The sequence below is a fragment of the Peromyscus maniculatus genome, chromosome X, assembly GCF_049852395.1.
Source record: "Peromyscus maniculatus bairdii isolate BWxNUB_F1_BW_parent chromosome X, HU_Pman_BW_mat_3.1, whole genome shotgun sequence".
In the NCBI taxonomy this organism is placed as follows: domain Eukaryota; kingdom Metazoa; phylum Chordata; class Mammalia; order Rodentia; family Cricetidae; genus Peromyscus; species Peromyscus maniculatus.
In genome coordinates, this window is record NC_134875.1 from 36,525,253 (window position 1) to 36,544,469 (window position 19,217).

Here is a 19,217-nt window from a genome sequence, read left to right on the forward strand (position 1 = left end):
CAGCCTGGCCTCGAACTCACAGAAATCCGCCTGGCTCTGCCTCCCAAGTGCTGGGATTAAAGGCGTGCGCCACCACCGCCCGGCTAATAACTCGTCCCTTGTACAGCAATGCAAGCTACAGAAATGCAGAGCCTCAACTAATTGATAGGAAGGCCAGTCAGAACCTGAGCCAGGCATGTGGTCACCTAGAGGATGCCTCAAAATGATCTGGCCTTGCAGCTGGATACACATTTTGTGTAGCAGTTTCCTCCAAGATAAGACATTCCATTTGGAGGAAAGCTCATGAAGACATAAGACGTTCCAAATGGAGGTGAAACCTTTCATAATATGGAGGAGATGGTTAAGAATCAGGGAAGTAAAAGGCTGGGTAGCTCCAACTGGGCTTAGTAGATGTTTGTTCCCAGTTTCTCCTGTCTCCCCAGGAAGACTGTCAACAGCACATCTCAGTTCCCCATAACCGAGGAGCAAAGGATGAGAATCCACAGTCAGCTGAGATACAGGTTCAGTTCATGGAGCATTGGCCTCGTGAGAAGACTGAAGCCACTGGATGTGGAAGCCAGGTGCTGGAACAGGTCAGCAGATAACACTCTGTATCTGGGCGATTGGTGGCAACGGACCAAATGGAATTCAGGAAAGACATCTCTTGCTGGAACATCCAATGTGGAGCCTCAGGACCTTTCCTCCTGATGCCTCCAGGGCCCCAGTGAACCCATCTCTCTCTCTCCTTCTCCATGTGTGATCCCCACCATGAGCCCTTGGGGATTACTTTAAGATAAAGCCAATTGCAAATATCATCCAGAAGTCAGTTAGGGGCAGAGGCCGTGGTGGTAGTGGCAGCTGCAGCAGTTTGTGTGTGTGGAGGCATGGGAGGCTAGTGAGGAAGGAGGAGGGGGCCTCACTGGTGTAGGAACTCTTCTTCCTACAGAGAAACAGAGGAAGCCAGAAGCAGCCAGGAACTCAGGCTCCCTGGAGACAATCTGAGACCCATGGAAACCACTGCTTTCACTCCACCCTTACAAGACCGAGAACAGTTTTCAGACTATTCTAAAACCCCATGGGACTGTAGAATAAGAACTGAGCTCAATGCAGCCTACACAGCCTGGGGCCAGGGCCTGTGCTCAGATTCATTCCCCCTTCTAGAGTCCCTTCCTGCTCTTCCTGACCAAAGACAAATTGGGGATCCAAGGCTGCCTGGCCTGTCAGCTTGCATATCACCTTGTACATCATATCTCCTGGAGAGCTCAGGGAGGATTTTCTTTGCAGTAGATGATGCTTATTACAGAGACACACTGTTGGTCCATGTGCACCAGCACACAAGAGAAGGTGAAACACTCAGGTCTAATGTCATATCCCTTGCTCTCCATCATAGGGACCATGAGGATGACTGGTGGAAGATTCTTAAAGCCAGGGGAACTGGTTATCCGTACTGAAATAATATTTCCTAGACCTGAAATGGGGAGACCTCAGGTTCAGTGCCTTAGATGCTGCCCTATTGAAATTCTACTACAGCAAGGGCTTGAAATCATCTTTCTGGGAGACATCATAGAGACTCAAAAGCAAAGTGGCAGGAGGCAAGGTCCCTGGCACACTCACATTCTCAGAAATTGAAAATAGACTATGGATTGCAATGGCAGGAGAGCACGGTATTGGGACAACACCTTGCAGTAAATTTGAGGCTGTACACCTAGGTCACAGCTCTCCATCTCAATAAGATGGACTTTTTTTATTTGGATCTTCAGTTTCACATATGCAAAGAAGAAGTCCAACTTTTCTATGCACTGACTGACTGTTCCAGAACAATGCTAGAGGCTCAATCTTGCTTACAAATTAGAGCTGCTATGAAGCAAAGGTCCCCTAAATCTTGATTACTGAGGGTTCTCCAAGGCAGATGACAAAATGCAGGGATAAGACACATTAGTCAAGATCTCTGAGTAGGCAATGATGAGACCATATGCTTCCTGACCTGGAATGGAAGAACTGAGGCAGAAACCCCCTTGTGGCCTGGATGGATGGATTCTCCTCTCCCCCTCACGCATCAGGACTCTGGCCAGTGTGGCTCCTAGTGCCCTAGACATCCACAGAGAGGGTGCAAACTACACATCATGTACCCCTTCCTCCCACTGTCAAAGTTTCCTCCTGGATCTAGGGTGGGACTTACTGGATGTGGGTGTGAACAGCCATGACTAGAAACACAATGTCCAGTGCTGGGGACTTGCCCTAACTGACATTATCAATAATTGTTCCACAGAGTTGGAGTGATTGGACAAGGCCATGATGAGGGGACAGAACAAAGTGGGGTCAGCATGAAGCAGCATAGCACCTGGAAATCTTCCTCACTCAGCAAGGCACAGTGACCACAGCTTGCCAGTGTCTCCTCCCACCATCAATTCTATTTCTGGAATAGACTACTATGGTTCAAATACTTATACCCATATTTTAGTAACCTGAAAACAATGGAACCAACATACTAAGAATACACCTCTTTATTGCTGATATTATTACAGGGAAGGAAAGGATGTCATGGCCAGCATGGGTGGCCAAGACACTGGGGGCAGGAGCAGGTTCCAGGTCATCTGGCTCACAACAGAGTTGGCACTCATGTGCTGCTCCAACATCTTCAGAGATCGTTGTTCTGAGGACCAGGTTGTGCATCAATCAACACTACCATTCTATTGTTTCTCCTGAAAATGGCTCTCCTGGTCCTAAACCAATCCTACAAGCAGAAGAAGGGGTTGCTTTAGTACACTGAACTGTATCACCACTGAAGAACATATGCTGTAACCATGTATACTTGCTCAATATTACTAACATTTTAGAACATATATGGATTCCATCCCTGGGCCAATGTGTGCTAGGTATGTGCTCCAGGCCTGATCCATTCCCCTAGCAAAATACCATATTTATGATTGCCCAGAAACTGTTTATCGGTCTAATCCTAAGAAAGATTGAAGACTTACCTCAAGTGTGTACTGATTGTTCAGAATGTTGGAAGCAACAAATTTCATTCTCATTGAAACAGTCAAAACACTCCCATTAAGCCCCTGAGGACATGTACCACCACACCCAGGCATTTAGCTATGGGACAGACCCAGATATTGCCTCTTCTCTCCATCAATTGATATTTTTAATGCTTTCTTTCAGTAAATGATGCAGATGTAGTTCGTTGGTGGTTCCTGGTCATTGATACATGTTGAAAAGTATCAAAAAGAGTTCTCTTGGAACCCAGGAGAACTATCTCAAGGCCCAAAGCTGTCTGTGAAAGGATCCATGGTGATAGCCGTTTATGAGTATACAGAATGCATATTTTATGAGACAAAGGACACTTCTTCCTGCTCTATGCTTCCTCCCTAGCCTCCAAGCATACTATCTATAGTCCTTTTACCTTGTGGGCATGTGGTCTGGAAAAGTCAGGGCTGATTGTAATGGTGAGCACAGTTCACATAGGTAACCAACAAAAGACAGGTAAAAGGTCTATGGGACGTTTGAACTTCCTGGTCCCAGTATTGATTGAGAACTAAGCCAGGCATGTGACATTTACAGACTAGAACAAAAGAAGTCTGAGAAAAGGTTTTCTTAGACATGCAGAGTGAAGGAGTTGAAGGTGGGCAATAACATGGTCTCTTCACTTAAGTGAGGCTTGCGAGTTGCACAGCCTTCAGAAGGTCATGGAGAACACACTATCTTCACTGAGGGTTAGACAAAGCACATTGGCATCTTAGGTTTTAGGTGTCCAGGTTTGCATTTCCTGACAGAGGAAATGGAAGTCTTTCGTCATCTTGAGCCTAGCCTGGGTGTGGACTTGTCTGGCGTCCTTGGGATACAACTTCAAAGTCCCAATTTGCTGCTAGACCTCTCTTTTAGACAGCAATATCACAAGATGTGGAGCCCTTCCAAAACACTATTTTTTTTAAAAACACTGACCTGCACATCTGCTTCCGGCACACCCATAGATATTGCAAGTTCCTTCCTGAAGTGAAAAGATTACAACATTTAAGCCTTGTGGTGGAAATAAACTGTATAAGAACATGTCCTGTCTGCTTTTAAATGGTTGTGTCCACACTTATCTGTGTGCACACGTACACATACACACACACAGAAACACACACATACACTATTCCTCACAGCTACTTTGCAACTTACTTTACTAACAGGTTTCTTTCAGGGACCAAAATTAAGGGTAATCCCCCAAACACAGGTATGTCTTCCATGTACTTAACATGTAAAGCTTCATTAAGCGAACCTCCACAAAAAAAAGTGTTAGCCAGATTTCAATCTGAGGTGGAATCCCTCCTGCATTTTCCCAGCTATACCTCAGGCTTCTAACTGATATGTACAGGGACTTATTTAGAACAAGCATTGTCTAAATTTCCCACTAACGTGCCACTTAAACAGGCAACAAAACACAATCTTTCCAGTTAGACTAGGGCACATCCCCTTACTCTAGAAGCCAATTTCTACTGGATGGTCCAGACATGGTGGCTTTGTTTCTTGGGACTGTAGAATAAGAACTAAGCTCTATGAGGTCTACATAGCCTGGGGCCAGGGCCTGTCTCAGATTCATTCTTCCTTCTAGAGTCTCTTCATACTCTTCCTGACCAAAGACAAACTGTGGCTCCAAGGCTGCTGGGCCTGTCAGCTTGCACATCACCATGTACATCCTATCTTCTGGAGAGCTCAGGGTGGATTTTCTTTGCAGTAGGTGATGGTTATTACAGAGACCCACAGTTGGTCCATGTGCACCAGCACACAAGAGAAGGTGGAGCCCTCAGGTCTAATGGGACATCTCTGTTAGACCCCTTGCTCACAGGCATAGGGACCATGAGGATGACTGGTGGAAGATTCTTAAAGCCAGGGGAACTAGTTATTTGTACTGAATTATTAATTGCTACACCTGAAAAGGGGAGACCTCAGGTTCAGGGCCATAGATGCTGCCCTAGTGAAATTCTACTACAGCAAGGGCTTGAAATCATCATTCTGGGAGACATCATAGGGACTCAAAAACAAACTAGCATGTACTGGCAGGAGGTAAGGTCCCTGGAGCACTCACATTCCCAGAGACTGAAAATAGACTATGGATTGCAAGGGCAGGAGAGCACGGTATTGAGACAACACCATGCAGTAAGTTTGGGGCTGTACACCTAGGTCACAGTTCTCCATCTCAATAAGATGGACTTTTTTATTTGGACCTGCAGCTTCGCATATGAAGAGAAGCAGTACAACTTTTCTATGCACTGACTGTTTCAGAACATTGCTAGAGGCTCAATCTTGCTTACAAATTAGAGCTGCTATGAAGGAAAGGTCCCTGAAATCTTGAGTACGGAGAGTTCTCCAAGGCAGGTGACAAAATGCAGGGATAAGACACATTAGTCAAGATCTCTGAGTAGGCAATGGTGAGACCATATGCTCCCTGAGCTGGAATGGAAGAAATGAGGCAGAAACCCCCTTGTGGCCTGGATGGATGGATTCTCCTCTCCCTCTCAAGCATCAGGACTCTGGCCAGTGTGGCCCCTAGTGCCCTGGATGTTGACCAAGAGGGTGCAATCCACACATCATGTACCCCTTCCTCCCACTGTCAAAGTTTCCTCCTGGATCTAGGGTGGGACTTACTGGAGTGTGGGTGGGAACAGCCATTACTAGAAACACAGTGTCCTGTACCGGGGACTTAACCAACCTGACATTATAAATAATTGTTCCACAGTAGTGGACTATGGTGACAAGGCCATGATGAGGGGACAGAAAAAAGTGGGGTCAGCATGAAGCAGCATAGTACCTGGAAATCTTCCTCACACAGCAAGGCACAGTGACCACAGCTTGCCAATGTCACCTCCTGCCATAAATTCCATTCCTGGAAGAAGCTACTATGGTTCATCTTTTTTCTTTAAGAAATTTTTTATTCATTTTACACACCAACCACAGATCCCATTCTCATCTCTCCTCACGCTTCAGCCAGCATTCCCGCCCGGACCTACCTCCCTATCCCCATCTCCAAAAAGGTAAGGCTCCCATGGGGAGTCAGCAGAGCCTGGTACATTCAGTTGAGGAAGGTCCAAGACCCTCCCCTCTGTACCAAGGCTGTGCAAGGTGTGGCATCATAGGTAATGAGCTCCAAAAAGCCGCACAGGCACCAGGTATAGATCCTGATCCCACAATTATGTTTCTTTTTAGAGCTGAAAAATTGCTTCTGAAATTGCTCATTTGAATTATCTCAAAACTCTTCTAGGTAAACTTAATATTGTCTTGGATTTCAGATAAGCAGTGATCCAGGGTTTTTTTTTTTAATTGTGCTCATCAATAAAATAGACTTAGAATTCATTTGTGTTTCCTTTCCTGGCAGTAACTACTTTATGAAAAGTTTTGGACCACTTTCCTTTTATGCTTTCCATATTTCTACAACTAATCTTACGTTCTGCAGATTAGACACTCTCTAGGGGATGGACCAATGGGATGGGAGGGGTTTGGCTACAGATGTTTCTGCATGTGAATGTTGTGACTGTGAATGCACCTGTGTGTGGACATGTGCATGCTGACAAAGAAATCCCTCAGGAAAATCTGTGTACAGGTAGGTTTCCCATCTAATAACTATGATGAGCAGAGTTCCATGGCAAAATGGTGTAGAAACTCCACCTAAAGCAGTGGCTCTCTACTTGGGAGTTGCAGGCTCTTTTAATTTTGGGGACTACAGACCTTTACTAAGACCATTAGAAAACAATGATATTATATTATGACTCATAACAGTAGCAAAATCACAATTAGGAAGCAACAATAAAAATGGTTGTGGTCACCACAGCATGGGCAACTATATTAAATGGCCACAGCATTAGGAATGTTGAGAATTACTGACCTAAAGCATTGAGCATGTAAATAAACAAGAATGCGCAACAAGATTTCATTAATGCATTTCAATCCTGAAGAGTCGCTCACAGAAGATAACTTATAAGAAAATCACACAGAGCAGTAATTGGGCTCATGAATCACTGCTGTTCCACAGAAAAAGCTGCTTATGGGTAGAGGTTTCCTGTCACTGCCTGGATATGTAGGATTGGGCTACTAGATATCAGCAGGCAAGCAGTAGACATCCTAAGGAGTCGGCAGAGTGGAGTCCCTTCCCCAGGTCCAAGATGGGGACAGCAGAGTCAAGATGGTCAAGGGTAAAGGCAGAGATGGGTGCTGGTTTCCAGACTCACATAGATAACAGATTGGAACATTGCAGGCCTTTGTGTTTACCTGTGTTAGCTACTCCCATAGTGCACCCCACAGCTCCTCTGGGTTACACAGCAAGCATCCATCTTTTAGAGTGCTGAGTCACTCATCAGAGGGATATCCCTCTGCATCACTCTCTGCTAAGCTCTGTGAGTAAACTCCCAGAAATAAAAGAATACATTGAGTGTCCTGTGAGCTCTGTAGAAAGGGGAGGAAATGAACAGTCTCTGGGGCACCCTGAATGCATGATTGCTTACCTGCTTCAAACCAACCCTGGGAACAGTATATGGGAAATTTATCTCAGAATCTGGGGTTGGTATGGATGCAAGAGCTAGGTCTCTGTCCTTAGTGAGGAAAAAGCACTCACGTTCAAATTTCTAAGTTGCTCGCATATGTTACAGGGATGGGAGGGCTAAAAGGAGGGTTGGTTTGAAACAGCCAAGCCAGGAACACTGAAGATGAGACACAAAGAGTTTCTGCGATCAGTAGGACAGTCAAGCTGTCTCACAATGATAAAGACAGGGCTCCCAGCTAGTGTGGGCAGTCCAACCAGGCCACCAAGTCCTTCAGGAAAGCAGACATGGCACAATTGCCTGCTAATATAGTCTGGCTTCTCCAGCAGCTAATTGTGAGTGTGAGTAATGTCTGTGTCTAAGAAAGCCTCCCATTTCAGTGTTTCAGGGAAGCCTTTCACAACGACCCAGGAGATAAGGAGAAGAGGAAGGACAGTTGCAGCTGCTTCTTGGTGACTGAGAAGAAAGAGAGCTGAGAATAATTAAAAGCACCTTGGAACAGCTGAAATGAAAAAGGACTCAGGACCACCCAGTGGCTAATGTTGACCAGACAGTCAAGGCCCACAGGAACACCTCCAGCACAAGACAGGCCAATCCCCAGAGGCGTTCAGGGATGCCAACTCAGTAATAGGAGGTACTAGTGGCAGTATAGACCCTTTCACACAGGCGTGAAGGGAAGGAAATATGCACAGGACAGGGCTTTGGAGTTAAATTAGAAAGTAGGACATGCCAGAAATAAAAACAGAAGGCACAAAGGTGGACCAAGGAACACTGATGGTGACAACTTCAAATGGAACATGAGGTCAGAGAAGGACAATGTTGGGCTCTGGCAAAGTCAGAAGGGCATAGGTCAGGTGTGGGCAGTGTCTGAGCAGAGAAGCAGCAGAGTCAGGTTGGTGTTTTGGAAAGATCACCCTGACTGCACTTGTGAGAGCATGATGTTCATGGTCTGTAAAATCATCTATCCTCAGGTCAGAATTTTGGCTACGGAGTAAATTCTCCAATGAATGATATCAAGGCCCTTCCCAGCTTTTTGTTTACACATAATTCTGCAGTAAGTATCACAGCCAAATCAACACACACTAAGTCATTATAAACAATTTCTACTAGTAAGTGTTCTTCACTCTCCATGGGTGTCACTGAAGAAGTTGAATGTTCTTACCTCCCCACCAGGGGATATCTGAGAGCTTGTTATGCCAGCCTAAGCTTGAGTCCAGGAAGAACAGGCCCCTCTCAGAGAGCACCAGGGGAGTTTATGTGGTAAGCTATCTACACAGCAGAACCATTTTTACTGGTCTTTGAGCCCCACAAAGGCACATTTAGAGTCCTGGAGATTTTACAAGGGCCCAGGTTTCCTTGTGTACAGTGGACCCTGGTTGGCCAGGCTGACTTACATGAGAAATCCCCACCACTGTCCTCAGCCTGCCTCACTTCTGTACTGATGCACAGTCAGTCATGCTCACATCATCTCTCTTCCTGCTTCACAGTCTTCTGACTTCTCAGTGGCCTCTCTCCTGGGCACTGCTGAAGATCCCCAGCTCCAACCTTCTTCTTGGAGCTCATAATTATTGTTTGGTTTTTCCCTACAGGGTTTCATTGTGTAGTTTTGGAGCCTGTCCTGGATCTCACTCTGTAGATCAGGATGGCCTCAAACTCAGAGAGATCTGCCTCGCTCTTCTTCTCAAGTGCTGGGATTAAAGGCATGTGCTACCACTGCCAGTCAAGGCTCATAATTGGTGCATCTTTCTCCCCAACCTTGACACCTTTCCACTGGAAAAGTAGCCCATCTTGTCTCCAGACCATCTACTGGCCATACCTCTACCATCTCTATCAGAGCTACCCTTCCCTGGACTTCATTTCAGCTACCCCACCCTCTCCTTCATTAGGATACTATCCTTCTAGATGTCTTCCCACACAGCTCCCAGTCATGGCCTCCCTCTAAATCAACCCTTGTCTCTCTCGATCATGTGTCTCTAACAAAGAGCAGGAAGAGTCCTTACTGAGTCCTTGTAGAGTGAATCCTGTAACCAGGGATAGGACCTACGGCCTGGATAAAGCAAGAATGCTCCAGGACTTGTTGCTGGGATACAGCATACCAGAGGGGTTAAGTAAGAACACTCCAAAGTCATGTGGCTGGTTGAAAGACTGAAAGTATGACACCTGAGCTGTCCAATCCTTTCCTGGTTCAGAGAGGGGCTCACTCTTCATTATTTCTACACAAGACACCAGTATACACACTAAAAAGAGAGGGAGATAGGGGAGAATCAGAGAGAGAGAGAGAGAGAGAGAGAGACAGAGACAGAGACAGAGACAGAGACAGAGACAGAGACAGAGAGACAGACAGAGAGAGGCAGAGAGAGAGAAGGAGGGAGGGAGGGCAAGCATCTCCGGTTCAGATGAGCTAAGTGGCAGCCTCTGACTTTCCTGACAAAGACATGATTATCACTTGATGGCTTGAAAGCTCAGGCCATGGAGTGCTGAGCAGAGAAAGGACATAGTGAGCTGTGACTAAGTGGGCAGTGCAGGGGTCTATGTATCCTGTCTTCTGAGCCACAAAGGCCTCCTGGGAGAGCCAACCTGGGCACAGCTGGCTCACCGATTTTCAGGTGTCCCTAACAATGCTGAAGACGGGTGTGTGGAAGATGACTCAAATCTAGGAAAGCTTCCCCATTTATTATTCTTTCTGTATGTGATGTCATACGCAGATAAATGCTCATCAAAGAATTCATTCTGTCAATTGTGTTTCTTCTTTTGTTCTTTAAGAAATTTTCATTCATTTTACACACCAACCACAGATCCCAGTCTCATCTCTCCTAACGCTTCAGCCAGCATTTCCCCCAACCTACCTCCCTATCCCCACCTCCAAAAAGGTAAGGCTCCCATGGGGAATCAGCAGAGCCTGGTAAATTCAGTTGAGGAAGGACCAAGACCCTCCCCCGTGTACCAAGGCTGTGCAAGGTGTCCCACCATAGGTAATGAGCTCCAAAATGGCGCACAGTCACCAGGTATAGATACTGATCCCACAATTATTTTTCTTTTTAGAGCTGATAAATTGCTTCTAAAATTGCTAATTTGATTATCTTATCATTCTTAAGGTATACTTAATATTGTGTTGGGTTTTAGTTAAGCAGTGATCCAGGGTTGGTTTTTTTTTAATTGTGCACGTAAAAAACAGACTTAGAATTCATTTGTGTTTCCTTTTCTGGCAGTCACTAGGTTTATGAAACATTTTGGACCACTTTCCTTTTTTGCTTTCCATATTTCTAAAACTACTCTTACATTCTGCAGATTAGCTTCTCTCTAGGGGATGGAACAATGGGATGAGAGGGCTTTGGCTATAGACGTTTCTGCATGTGACTGTTGTGACTGTGAATGCACCTGTGTGTGGACGTGTTCATGCTGACCAAGAAATCCCTCAGGAAAATCTGTGTACAGGTAGGTTTCCCATCTAATAACTATGATGAGCAGAGTCCCATGGGAAAATTGTGTAGAAACTCCACAATCACAAGCCTTACCTAAAGCAGTGGTTCTCAACTTGTGGGTTGCAGCCCCCTTTACTTTGGGGACTGCAGACATTTACTAAGACCACTGGAAAACAAACATATTATATTATGACTCATAATAGTAGCAAAATCACAATTAGGAAACAACAAGGAAAATGATTGGGGTCACCACAGCATGGGCAACTATATTAAAGGGCCACAGCATTGGGAAGGTTGAGAATTACTGACCTAAAGAATTAAGCATGTAACTAAACATGAAGGAGCCACAAGATATCATTAAAGTATTTCAATCCTGGAGAGTCACTCACAGAAGATAACTTATAAGAAAATCACACAAAGCAGTAATTGGGTTCATGAATCACTGCTTTCGACAGCAAAGCTGCTTATGGGTACAGGTTTCGTGTCATTGCAGGGATATGTAGGATTGGGCTACTAGATAGCTGCGGGTGAACACAGACATCCTAAGGAGTTAGCAGAGTGGAGTCCCTTCCCCAGGTCCAAGATGGGGACAGCAGAGTCAAGAGGATCAAAGAAAAAGGCAGAGACAGGTGCTGGTTTCCAGACTCACATAGACAACAGATTGGAACATTGCAGGCCTTGGTGTTTACCTGTGTTAGCTACTCCCATAGTGCACCCCACAGCTCCTCTGGGTTACACATCAAGCATCCATCTTTTAGTGTGCTGAGTCACCCATCAGAGAGGAATATCCCTTTGCATCACTCTTTGCTAAGTCCTGGGAGCAAACTGCCAGAAATAAAAGAATACACCTAGTGTCCTGTGAGCTCTGTAGAAAAGGGAGGAAATGAACAGTTTCTGAAGCACCCTGAATGCATGATTGCTTACCTGCTTCAAACCAACCCTGTGAACAGCATCTTGGAAAATTTATCTCAGAATCTGGGGTTGGTATGAATGCAGGAGCTAGGTCTCTGTCCTTAGTGAGGAAAAAGCACTTGTGTTCAAATTTCTAAGTTGCTCACATATGTTGCAGGGATGCTAGGGCTAAAAGGAGGGTTGGTTTGAAACAGCCAAGCCAGGAACACTGAAGATGAGACACAAAGAGTTTCTGCGATCAGTAGGACAGTCAAGCTGTCTCACACTGATAAAGACAGGGCTCCCAGCTAGTGTGGGCAGTCCAACCAGGCCACCAAGTCCTTCAGGAAAGCAGACATGGCACTATTGTCTCCTTATATAGCCTGGCTTCTCCAGCAGCTAATTGTGAGAGGGAGTAAAGTCTGTGTCTAAGAGAGCCTCCCATTTCAGTGTTTCAGGGAAGCCTTTCATAACCACACAGGAGATAAGGAGAGGAGGAAGGACAGTTGCAGCTGCTTCTTGGTGACTGAGAAGAAAGAGAGCTGGGGATAAATAAAACCACGTGGGACAGCTGAAATATCACAGGACGCAAGAGCACCCAGTGTCTAATGGAGACAAGAAAGTCAAGCCTCACAACTCCCAAAGCCCTGGTCAGTTATGGACAAAGGGGCCTGTGGTGGGAGGGGGTTGAGCCACCCCTGACTAGATGGGAAATAGGTGACCAGAGCATGATCATCTCCTTGGTGTGGGCTAGACCATGTGGACCGTGGGCCCTCCAGAGTCTCAGCCTATGCTATCCCAGAGAACTAACCATCTCCTAACAATTACCTCAGCCATTGTCCAGACTCTGCCATGATCCTATGAAAAACAAAAACCACGAAATGACAGAGCTCAGTGGCTCTTTTAAATTTTGGGAATGTCACCTACTCTGGGGAGTCTCTCTAACTTTTCCTCAGTTCTGCCCCTTTCTGCAATGATTCTTTGTAGAGCTGAATCCAGAATTGCTTACTCCTCCTGTCTTTCACCTTCATAGCTGTGAGACAGGTTTGGAGCCAGTACCCAGGGTCGATCTTTGATGGCCTCAGGTATCTGAATCACCCTAGACCCTTGTTCAAGCACAGCCAGGTAGAGAAATGTCTCCATGAGAATGAGCTTGTGAATACCAGTGGAATTCAGCCCTTTTGGGAGCACAGTCTCTCAGGAGGATCTTGCCCTGGCCTACCCACATATTTGCCATCACACAGAGCTCTTCAAGACAGCACATCCAAGATTGGGGCATTTTGTTTGATGGACATTTGCATAATTTAATAAAATGTCTTAGTTGGTCTCAAGGGCCTGCTGAGTTTGAGATAGTCTTTGTGTTATTCACTGTGACTAAAATTAAACAGTCCATCCTTACCCAAAACTAGAGGTGTCAGCTAAGGAGCAACCCAGAGCCACAGGTTCCTCACTCCCACTTCAAACACACTCACTGCCTTTTTTTTTTTTAAAGAACTCCATGCCCTTTGCAGCCCTAAAGTGCTTCTGGCTAAATACCTCAGAGGACAAGCCCACAGCCACTGAGTCTGTGCAGTCCAGCAGGTGTGATTGGACACATTGTAATTACGTTGAGTGTCCAGAAGACAAGCCTTCCAGGTCAAGAGTCAGAGCTGTACCTCTGGCTCCAGACAGTGAGGACGTGGCTTTAAAACTTCAGAACTAGGGACTGATTGAAAGATTCCTGGCATGGAGACTCGCAAGGGCTGCTGCCACAGATTCAGGAGGATGCTGTGTCTAGGAGCTAATGAGGACCAGGAACAACAGTGTGGTCAGTAAAATTGTTCTCACTGGACTTGGGCGAAATCCGGGAAGTAAATTTGGTGGAAAGGCCAATGGCCAGGAACTTCGATTACCCCAAATCTGCCAGTAGCCCTTCTCTAGGCTTTCCAATGATCCACAGGCCACGATGCTCAGATCCTTATCTTTGTGTTTTTCTCTCTTGCAGATGAGAATGCAGTGGTCCTGAAGGCTGGAGAGGAAGGAGGCAAGAAAGGGCTTGTACAGAGCGAGCTTGCGCAGGGTGAGCTTGATCAGGGCGAACTTGCTCTGAGCGAACTTCCCCCAAGCAAGCCTGTTCAAGAAGAGCTTGCTGAGTCCGATCTTGCTCAAGAATCCACAGGAATGGTCGAGGAAGAAAACAAAGAAGAAGAAATGGAAGGAGCACATGCTGGCGATGGTAGTTCTGGCCCCATGGACAAGGGGATCCAGGCAGAAGGTGGCCATGGCAGCAGTGTTCAAAAGCAGCCTCAGCAAGAGGCGGCAATGCCTGAGGGCACCAAGAGTCTCCAGGCTGGGGACAGGCTGCCTTTCCAGAGACGCACCAGATTCACCCAGTCTCAGCTGCAGGAACTGGAGCGTCTTTTTGAAGAGACTCGCTTCCCCAGCTTTCAAGTAAGGTAAACGGAACGCCCTGCAAGGCACCTGGCTTTCAGGCAGTGCACCCAGGCTGTCCTTTGGTGCTCCCTGAACCCGTGATTTCCTCAAGAAACAAAGCCACCATGTCTGGACCATCCAGTAGAAATTGGCTTCTAGAGTAAGGGGATGTGCCCTAGTCTAACTGGAAAGATTGTGTTTTGTTGCCTGTTTAAGTGGCACGTTAGTGGGAAATTTAGACAATGCTTGTTCTAAATAAGTCCCTGTACATATCAGTTAGAAGCCTGAGGTATAGCTGGGAAAATGCAGGAGGGATTCCACCTCAGATTGAAATCTGGCTAACACTTTTTTTTGTGGAGGTTCGCTTAATGAAGCTTTACATGTTAAGTACATGGAAGACATACCTGTGTTTGGGGGATTACCCTTAATTTTGGTCCCTGAAAGAAACCTGTTAGTAAAGTAAGTTGCAAAGTAGCTGTGAGGAATAGTGTATGTGTGTGTTTCTGTGTGTGTGTATGTGTACGTGTGCACACAGATAAGTGTGGACACAACCATTTAAAAGCAGACAGGACATGTTCTTATACAGTTTATTTCCACCACAAGGCTTAAATGTTGTAATCTTTTCACTTCAGGAAGGAACTTGCAATATCTATGGGTGTGCCGGAAGCAGATGTGCAGGTCAGTGTTTTTAAAAAAAATAGTGTTTTGGAAGGGCTCCACATCTTGTGATATTGCTGTCTAAAAGAGAGGTCTAGCAGCAAATTGGGACTTTGAAGTTGTATCCCAAGGACGCCAGACAAGTCCACACCCAGGCTAGGCTCAAGATGACGAAAGACTTCCATTTCCTCTGTCAGGAAATGCAAACCTGGACACCTAAAACCTAAGATGCCAATGTGCTTTGTCTAACCCTCAGTGAAGATAGTGTGTTCTCCATGACCTTCTGAAGGCTGTGCAACTCGCAAGCCTCACTTAAGTGAAGAGACCATGTTATTGCCCACCTTCAACTCCTTCACTCTGCATGTCTAAGAAAACCTTTTCTCAGACTTCTTTTGTTCTAGTCTGTAAATGTCACATGCCTGGCTTAGTTCTCAATCAATACTGGGACCAGGAAGTTCAAACGTCCCATAGACCTTTTACCTGTCTTTTGTTGGTTACCTATGTGAACTGTGCTCACCATTACAATCAGCCCTGACTTTTCCAGACCACATGCCCACAAGGTAAAAGGACTATAGATAGTATGCTTGGAGGCTAGGGAGGAAGCATAGAGCAGGAAGAAGTGTCCTTTGTCTCATAAAATATGCATTCTGTATACTCATAAACGGCTATCACCATGGATCCTTTCACAGACAGCTTTGGGCCTTGAGATAGTTCTCCTGGGTTCCAAGAGAACTCTTTTTGATACTTTTCAACATGTATCAATGACCAGGAACCACCAACGAACTACATCTGCATCATTTACTGAAAGAAAGCATTAAAAATATCAATTGATGGAGAGAAGAGGCAATATCTGGGTCTGTCCCATAGCTAAATGCCTGGGTGTGGTGGTACATGTCCTCAGGGGCTTAATGGGAGTGTTTTGACTGTTTCAATGAGAATGAAATTTGTTGCTTCCAACATTCTGAACAATCAGTACACACTTGAGGTAAGTCTTCAATCTTTCTTAGGATTAGACCGATAAACAGTTTCTGGGCAATCATAAATATGGTATTTTGCTAGGGGAATGGATCAGGCCTGGAGCACATACCTAGCACACATTGGCCCAGGGATGGAATCCATATATGTTCTAAAATGTTAGTAATATTGAGCAAGTATACATGGTTACAGCATATGTTCTTCAGTGGTGATACAGTTCAGTGTACTAAAGCAACCCCTTCTTCTGCTTGTAGGATTGGTTTAGGACCAGGAGAGCCATTTTCAGGAGAAACAATAGAATGGTAGTGTTGATTGATGCACAACCTGGTCCTCAGAACAACGATCTCTGAAGATGTTGGAGCAGCACATGAGTGCCAACTCTGTTGTGAGCCAGATGACCTGGAACCTGCTCCTGCCCCCAGTGTCTTGGCCACCCATGCTGGCCATGACATCCTTTCCTTCCCTGTAATAATATCAGCAATAAAGAGGTGTATTCTTAGTATGTTGGTTCCATTGTTTTCAGGTTACTAAAATATGGGTATAAGTATTTGAACCATAGTAGTCTATTCCAGAAATAGAATTGATGGTGGGAGGAGACACTGGCAAGCTGTGGTCACTGTGCCTTGCTGAGTGAGGAAGATTTCCAGGTGCTATGCTGCTTCATGCTGACCCCACTTTGTTCTGTCCCCTCATCATGGCCTTGTCCAATCACTCCAACTCTGTGGAACAATTATTGATAATGTCAGTTAGGGCAAGTCCCCAGCACTGGACATTGTGTTTCTAGTCATGGCTGTTCACACCCACATCCAGTAAGTCCCACCCTAGATCCAGGAGGAAACTTTGACAGTGGGAGGAAGGGGTACATGATGTGTAGTTTGCACCCTCTCTGTGGATGTCTAGGGCACTAGGAGCCACACTGGCCAGAGTCCTGATGCGTGAGGGGGAGAGGAGAATCCATCCATCCAGGCCACAAGGGGGTTTCTGCCTCAGTTCTTCCATTCCAGGTCAGGAAGCATATGGTCTCATCATTGCCTACTCAGAGATCTTGACTAATGTGTCTTATCCCTGCATTTTGTCATCTGCCTTGGAGAACCCTCAGTAATCAAGATTTAGGGGACCTTTGCTTCATAGCAGCTCTAATTTGTAAGCAAGATTGAGCCTCTAGCATTGTTCTGGAACAGTCAGTCAGTGCATAGAAAAGTTGGACTTCTTCTTTGCATATGTGAAACTGAAGATCCAAATAAAAAAAGTCCATCTTATTGAGATGGAGAGCTGTGACCTAGGTGTACAGCCTCAAATTTACTGCAAGGTGTTGTCCCAATACCGTGCTCTCCTGCCATTGCAATCCATAGTCTATTTTCAATTTCTGAGAATGTGAGTGTGCCAGGGACCTTGCCTCCTGCCACTTTGCTTTTGAGTCTCTATGATGTCTCCCAGAAAGATGATTTCAAGCCCTTGCTGTAGTAGAATTTCAATAGGGCAGCATCTAAGGCACTGAACCTGAGGTCTCCCCATTTCAGGTCTAGGAAATATTATTTCAGTACGGATAACCAGTTCCCCTGGCTTTAAGAATCTTCCACCAGTCATCCTCATGGTCCCTATGATGGAGAGCAAGGGATATGACATTAGACCTGAGTGTTTCACCTTCTCTTGTGTGCTGGTGCACATGGACCAACAGTGTGTCTCTGTAATAAGCATCATCTACTGCAAAGAAAATCCTCCCTGAGCTCTCCAGGAGATATGATGTACAAGGTGATATGCAAGCTGACAGGCCAGGCAGCCTTGGATCCCCAATTTGTCTTTGGTCAGGAAGAGCAGGAAGGGACTCTAGAAGGGGGAATGAATCTGAGCACAGGCCCTGGCCCCAGGCTGTGTAGGCTGCATTGAGCTCAGTGCTTATTCTACAGTCCCATGGGGCTTTAGAATAGTCTGAAAACTGTTCTCTGTCTTGTAAGGGTGGAGTGAAAGCAGTGGTTTCCAGTGGTCTCAGATGGTCGCCAGGGAGCCTGAGTTCCTGGCTGCTTCTGGCTTCCACTGTTTCTCTGTAGGAAGAAGAGTTCCTACACCAGTGTGGCCCACTCATCCTTCCTGACCCCCCCCAGTCCTCCACACACACAAACTGCTGCAGCTGCCACTACCACCACGGCTTCTGCTCTTAATTGACTTCTGGATGATATTTGCAATCAGCTTTATCTTAGGACAATCCCCAAGGGCTCATGGGGAACCCCACTTAGAGAAAGACAGAGAGAGAGAGAGAGAGAGAGAGAGAGAGAGAGAGAGAGAGAGAGAGAGGGAGAGGGAGAGGGAGAGGGAGAGGGAGAGGGAGAGGGAGAGGGAGAGGGAGAGGGAGAGGGAGAGGGAGAGGGAGAGGGAGAGGGAGAGAGAGAGAGAGAGAGAGAGAGAGAGAGAGAGAGAGAGAGAGAGAGATGAGTTCACTGGGGCCATGGAGGCATCATGAGGAAGGGTCCTGAGGCTCCACATTGGATGTTCCAGCAACAGATGTCTTTCTTGAGTTCCATTTGTGCCATTGCCACCAATCTTCCAGATACAGAATGTTATCTGCTGACCTACTCCAGCACCTGGCTGCCACATCCAGTGCCTTTAGACTTCTCTGTCGGGCAGATACTCCATGAACGGAACCTGTGGATGGCATCCTGTGCCTCAGCTGACTGTAGATTCTCATCCTGTGCTCCTGGTATTGAGGCTCTTAAAATCTTTCAGCTCACCTCTTCCCCTGCGTTTCCTGAGTCATAGATGAATGGACTGTGATGTAGATGTAGGCACTGGGGCTGTGCTCCCCATGAGCCATTGTTCTCTGCATCCTGTCCAGTTGTGGCTTCTCTGATGGTCTCCATTTGCTGAAAACAGAGGGTTCTCTGATTAGGGGTGGTAGTCACACTTATATAAGGATAAGATTAATAATGCGGTTTGAATTATTCCAGTCTATCATCATGGCAATTGTAAATTCTCTTCTAAGATACATAACCTCACTAGTCCTGGGATGTTGTCTAGGTTTCTAGGATGAGGGATGATTTCCCTCCTGTGGAGTGGATCTTAAAAGTCCAAATAGACAGCTGTTGGTTACCACCAACATGGGAGTGTCTCTCCTGAAACCTCTCTGGATATTTGGACAACAGCCAACAGTCAGGGTGAACCAGCTCACAGAAGCTGAGGTAGAGGAGCATCAAGATCCTAGTGACTACAAGACTGATGAATTCCTAGCTCTTCCACGACCAACAAAGGACGGGCAAGAGACCGCAGGCAGGCTACCACTCTGTAATACAATTCTTCAGTGTACTGTCCCTGGGAACTTCAGGAACTTCTTGCTCAGAAATTCTTGCTGAAGCAAGCAAGCTGTCTATATATC

The 19,217-nt window shown here is 46.0% G+C and overlaps 1 protein-coding gene and 1 long non-coding RNA gene across 3 annotated transcripts; one reads left to right on the plus strand and one right to left on the minus strand.

Annotated features, from left to right (window-relative positions):
* Nucleotides 1–2,465: 2,465 nt before the first annotated feature.
* LOC143270787 (uncharacterized) lies at nt 2,466–4,469 on the minus strand. The gene is made up of 2 exons (XR_013048025.1): nt 3,922–4,469; nt 2,466–2,713 (listed from the first exon to the last, which is right to left on the minus strand). It is a non-coding gene; the product is annotated as an uncharacterized LOC143270787 (long non-coding RNA).
* Nucleotides 4,470–13,426: 8,957 nt separating this feature from the next.
* On the plus strand, nt 13,427–16,352 carry LOC102910231 (uncharacterized). 2 transcript variants are annotated; one of them, XM_076561453.1, is made up of 4 exons: nt 13,427–13,613; nt 13,791–14,236; nt 14,851–14,896; nt 16,105–16,147. In XM_076561453.1, exons 1-4 carry the CDS (start codon nt 13,532–13,534, stop codon nt 16,113–16,115), a joined length of 585 nt encoding a protein of 194 aa, XP_076417568.1. In that variant the 5' UTR covers nt 13,427–13,531; the 3' UTR covers nt 16,116–16,147. The 2 variants fall into 2 exon arrangements, with proteins under 2 accessions (XP_076417568.1, XP_076417567.1); XM_076561452.1 differs by having other exon boundaries at nt 13,429–13,613; nt 13,791–14,241; nt 16,105–16,352.
* The last annotated feature ends 2,865 nt before the right edge of the window (nt 16,353–19,217 follow it).

Bases quoted from the DNA above. Each gene is read 5' to 3' on its own strand.
- LOC102910231 (XM_076561452.1), top strand. From the start codon at position 13,532: ATGGAGACTCGCAAGGGCTGCTGCCACAGATTCAGGAGGATGCTGTGT. The intron at 13,614-13,790 runs GTCAGTAAAATT...TCTCTCTTGCAG, and splicing joins GGACCAGGAACAACAGTGTG to ATGAGAATGCAGTGGTCCTG. The intron at 14,897-16,104 runs GTCAGTGTTTTT...TTCTGCTTGTAG, and splicing joins TGCCGGAAGCAGATGTGCAG to GATTGGTTTAGGACCAGGAG.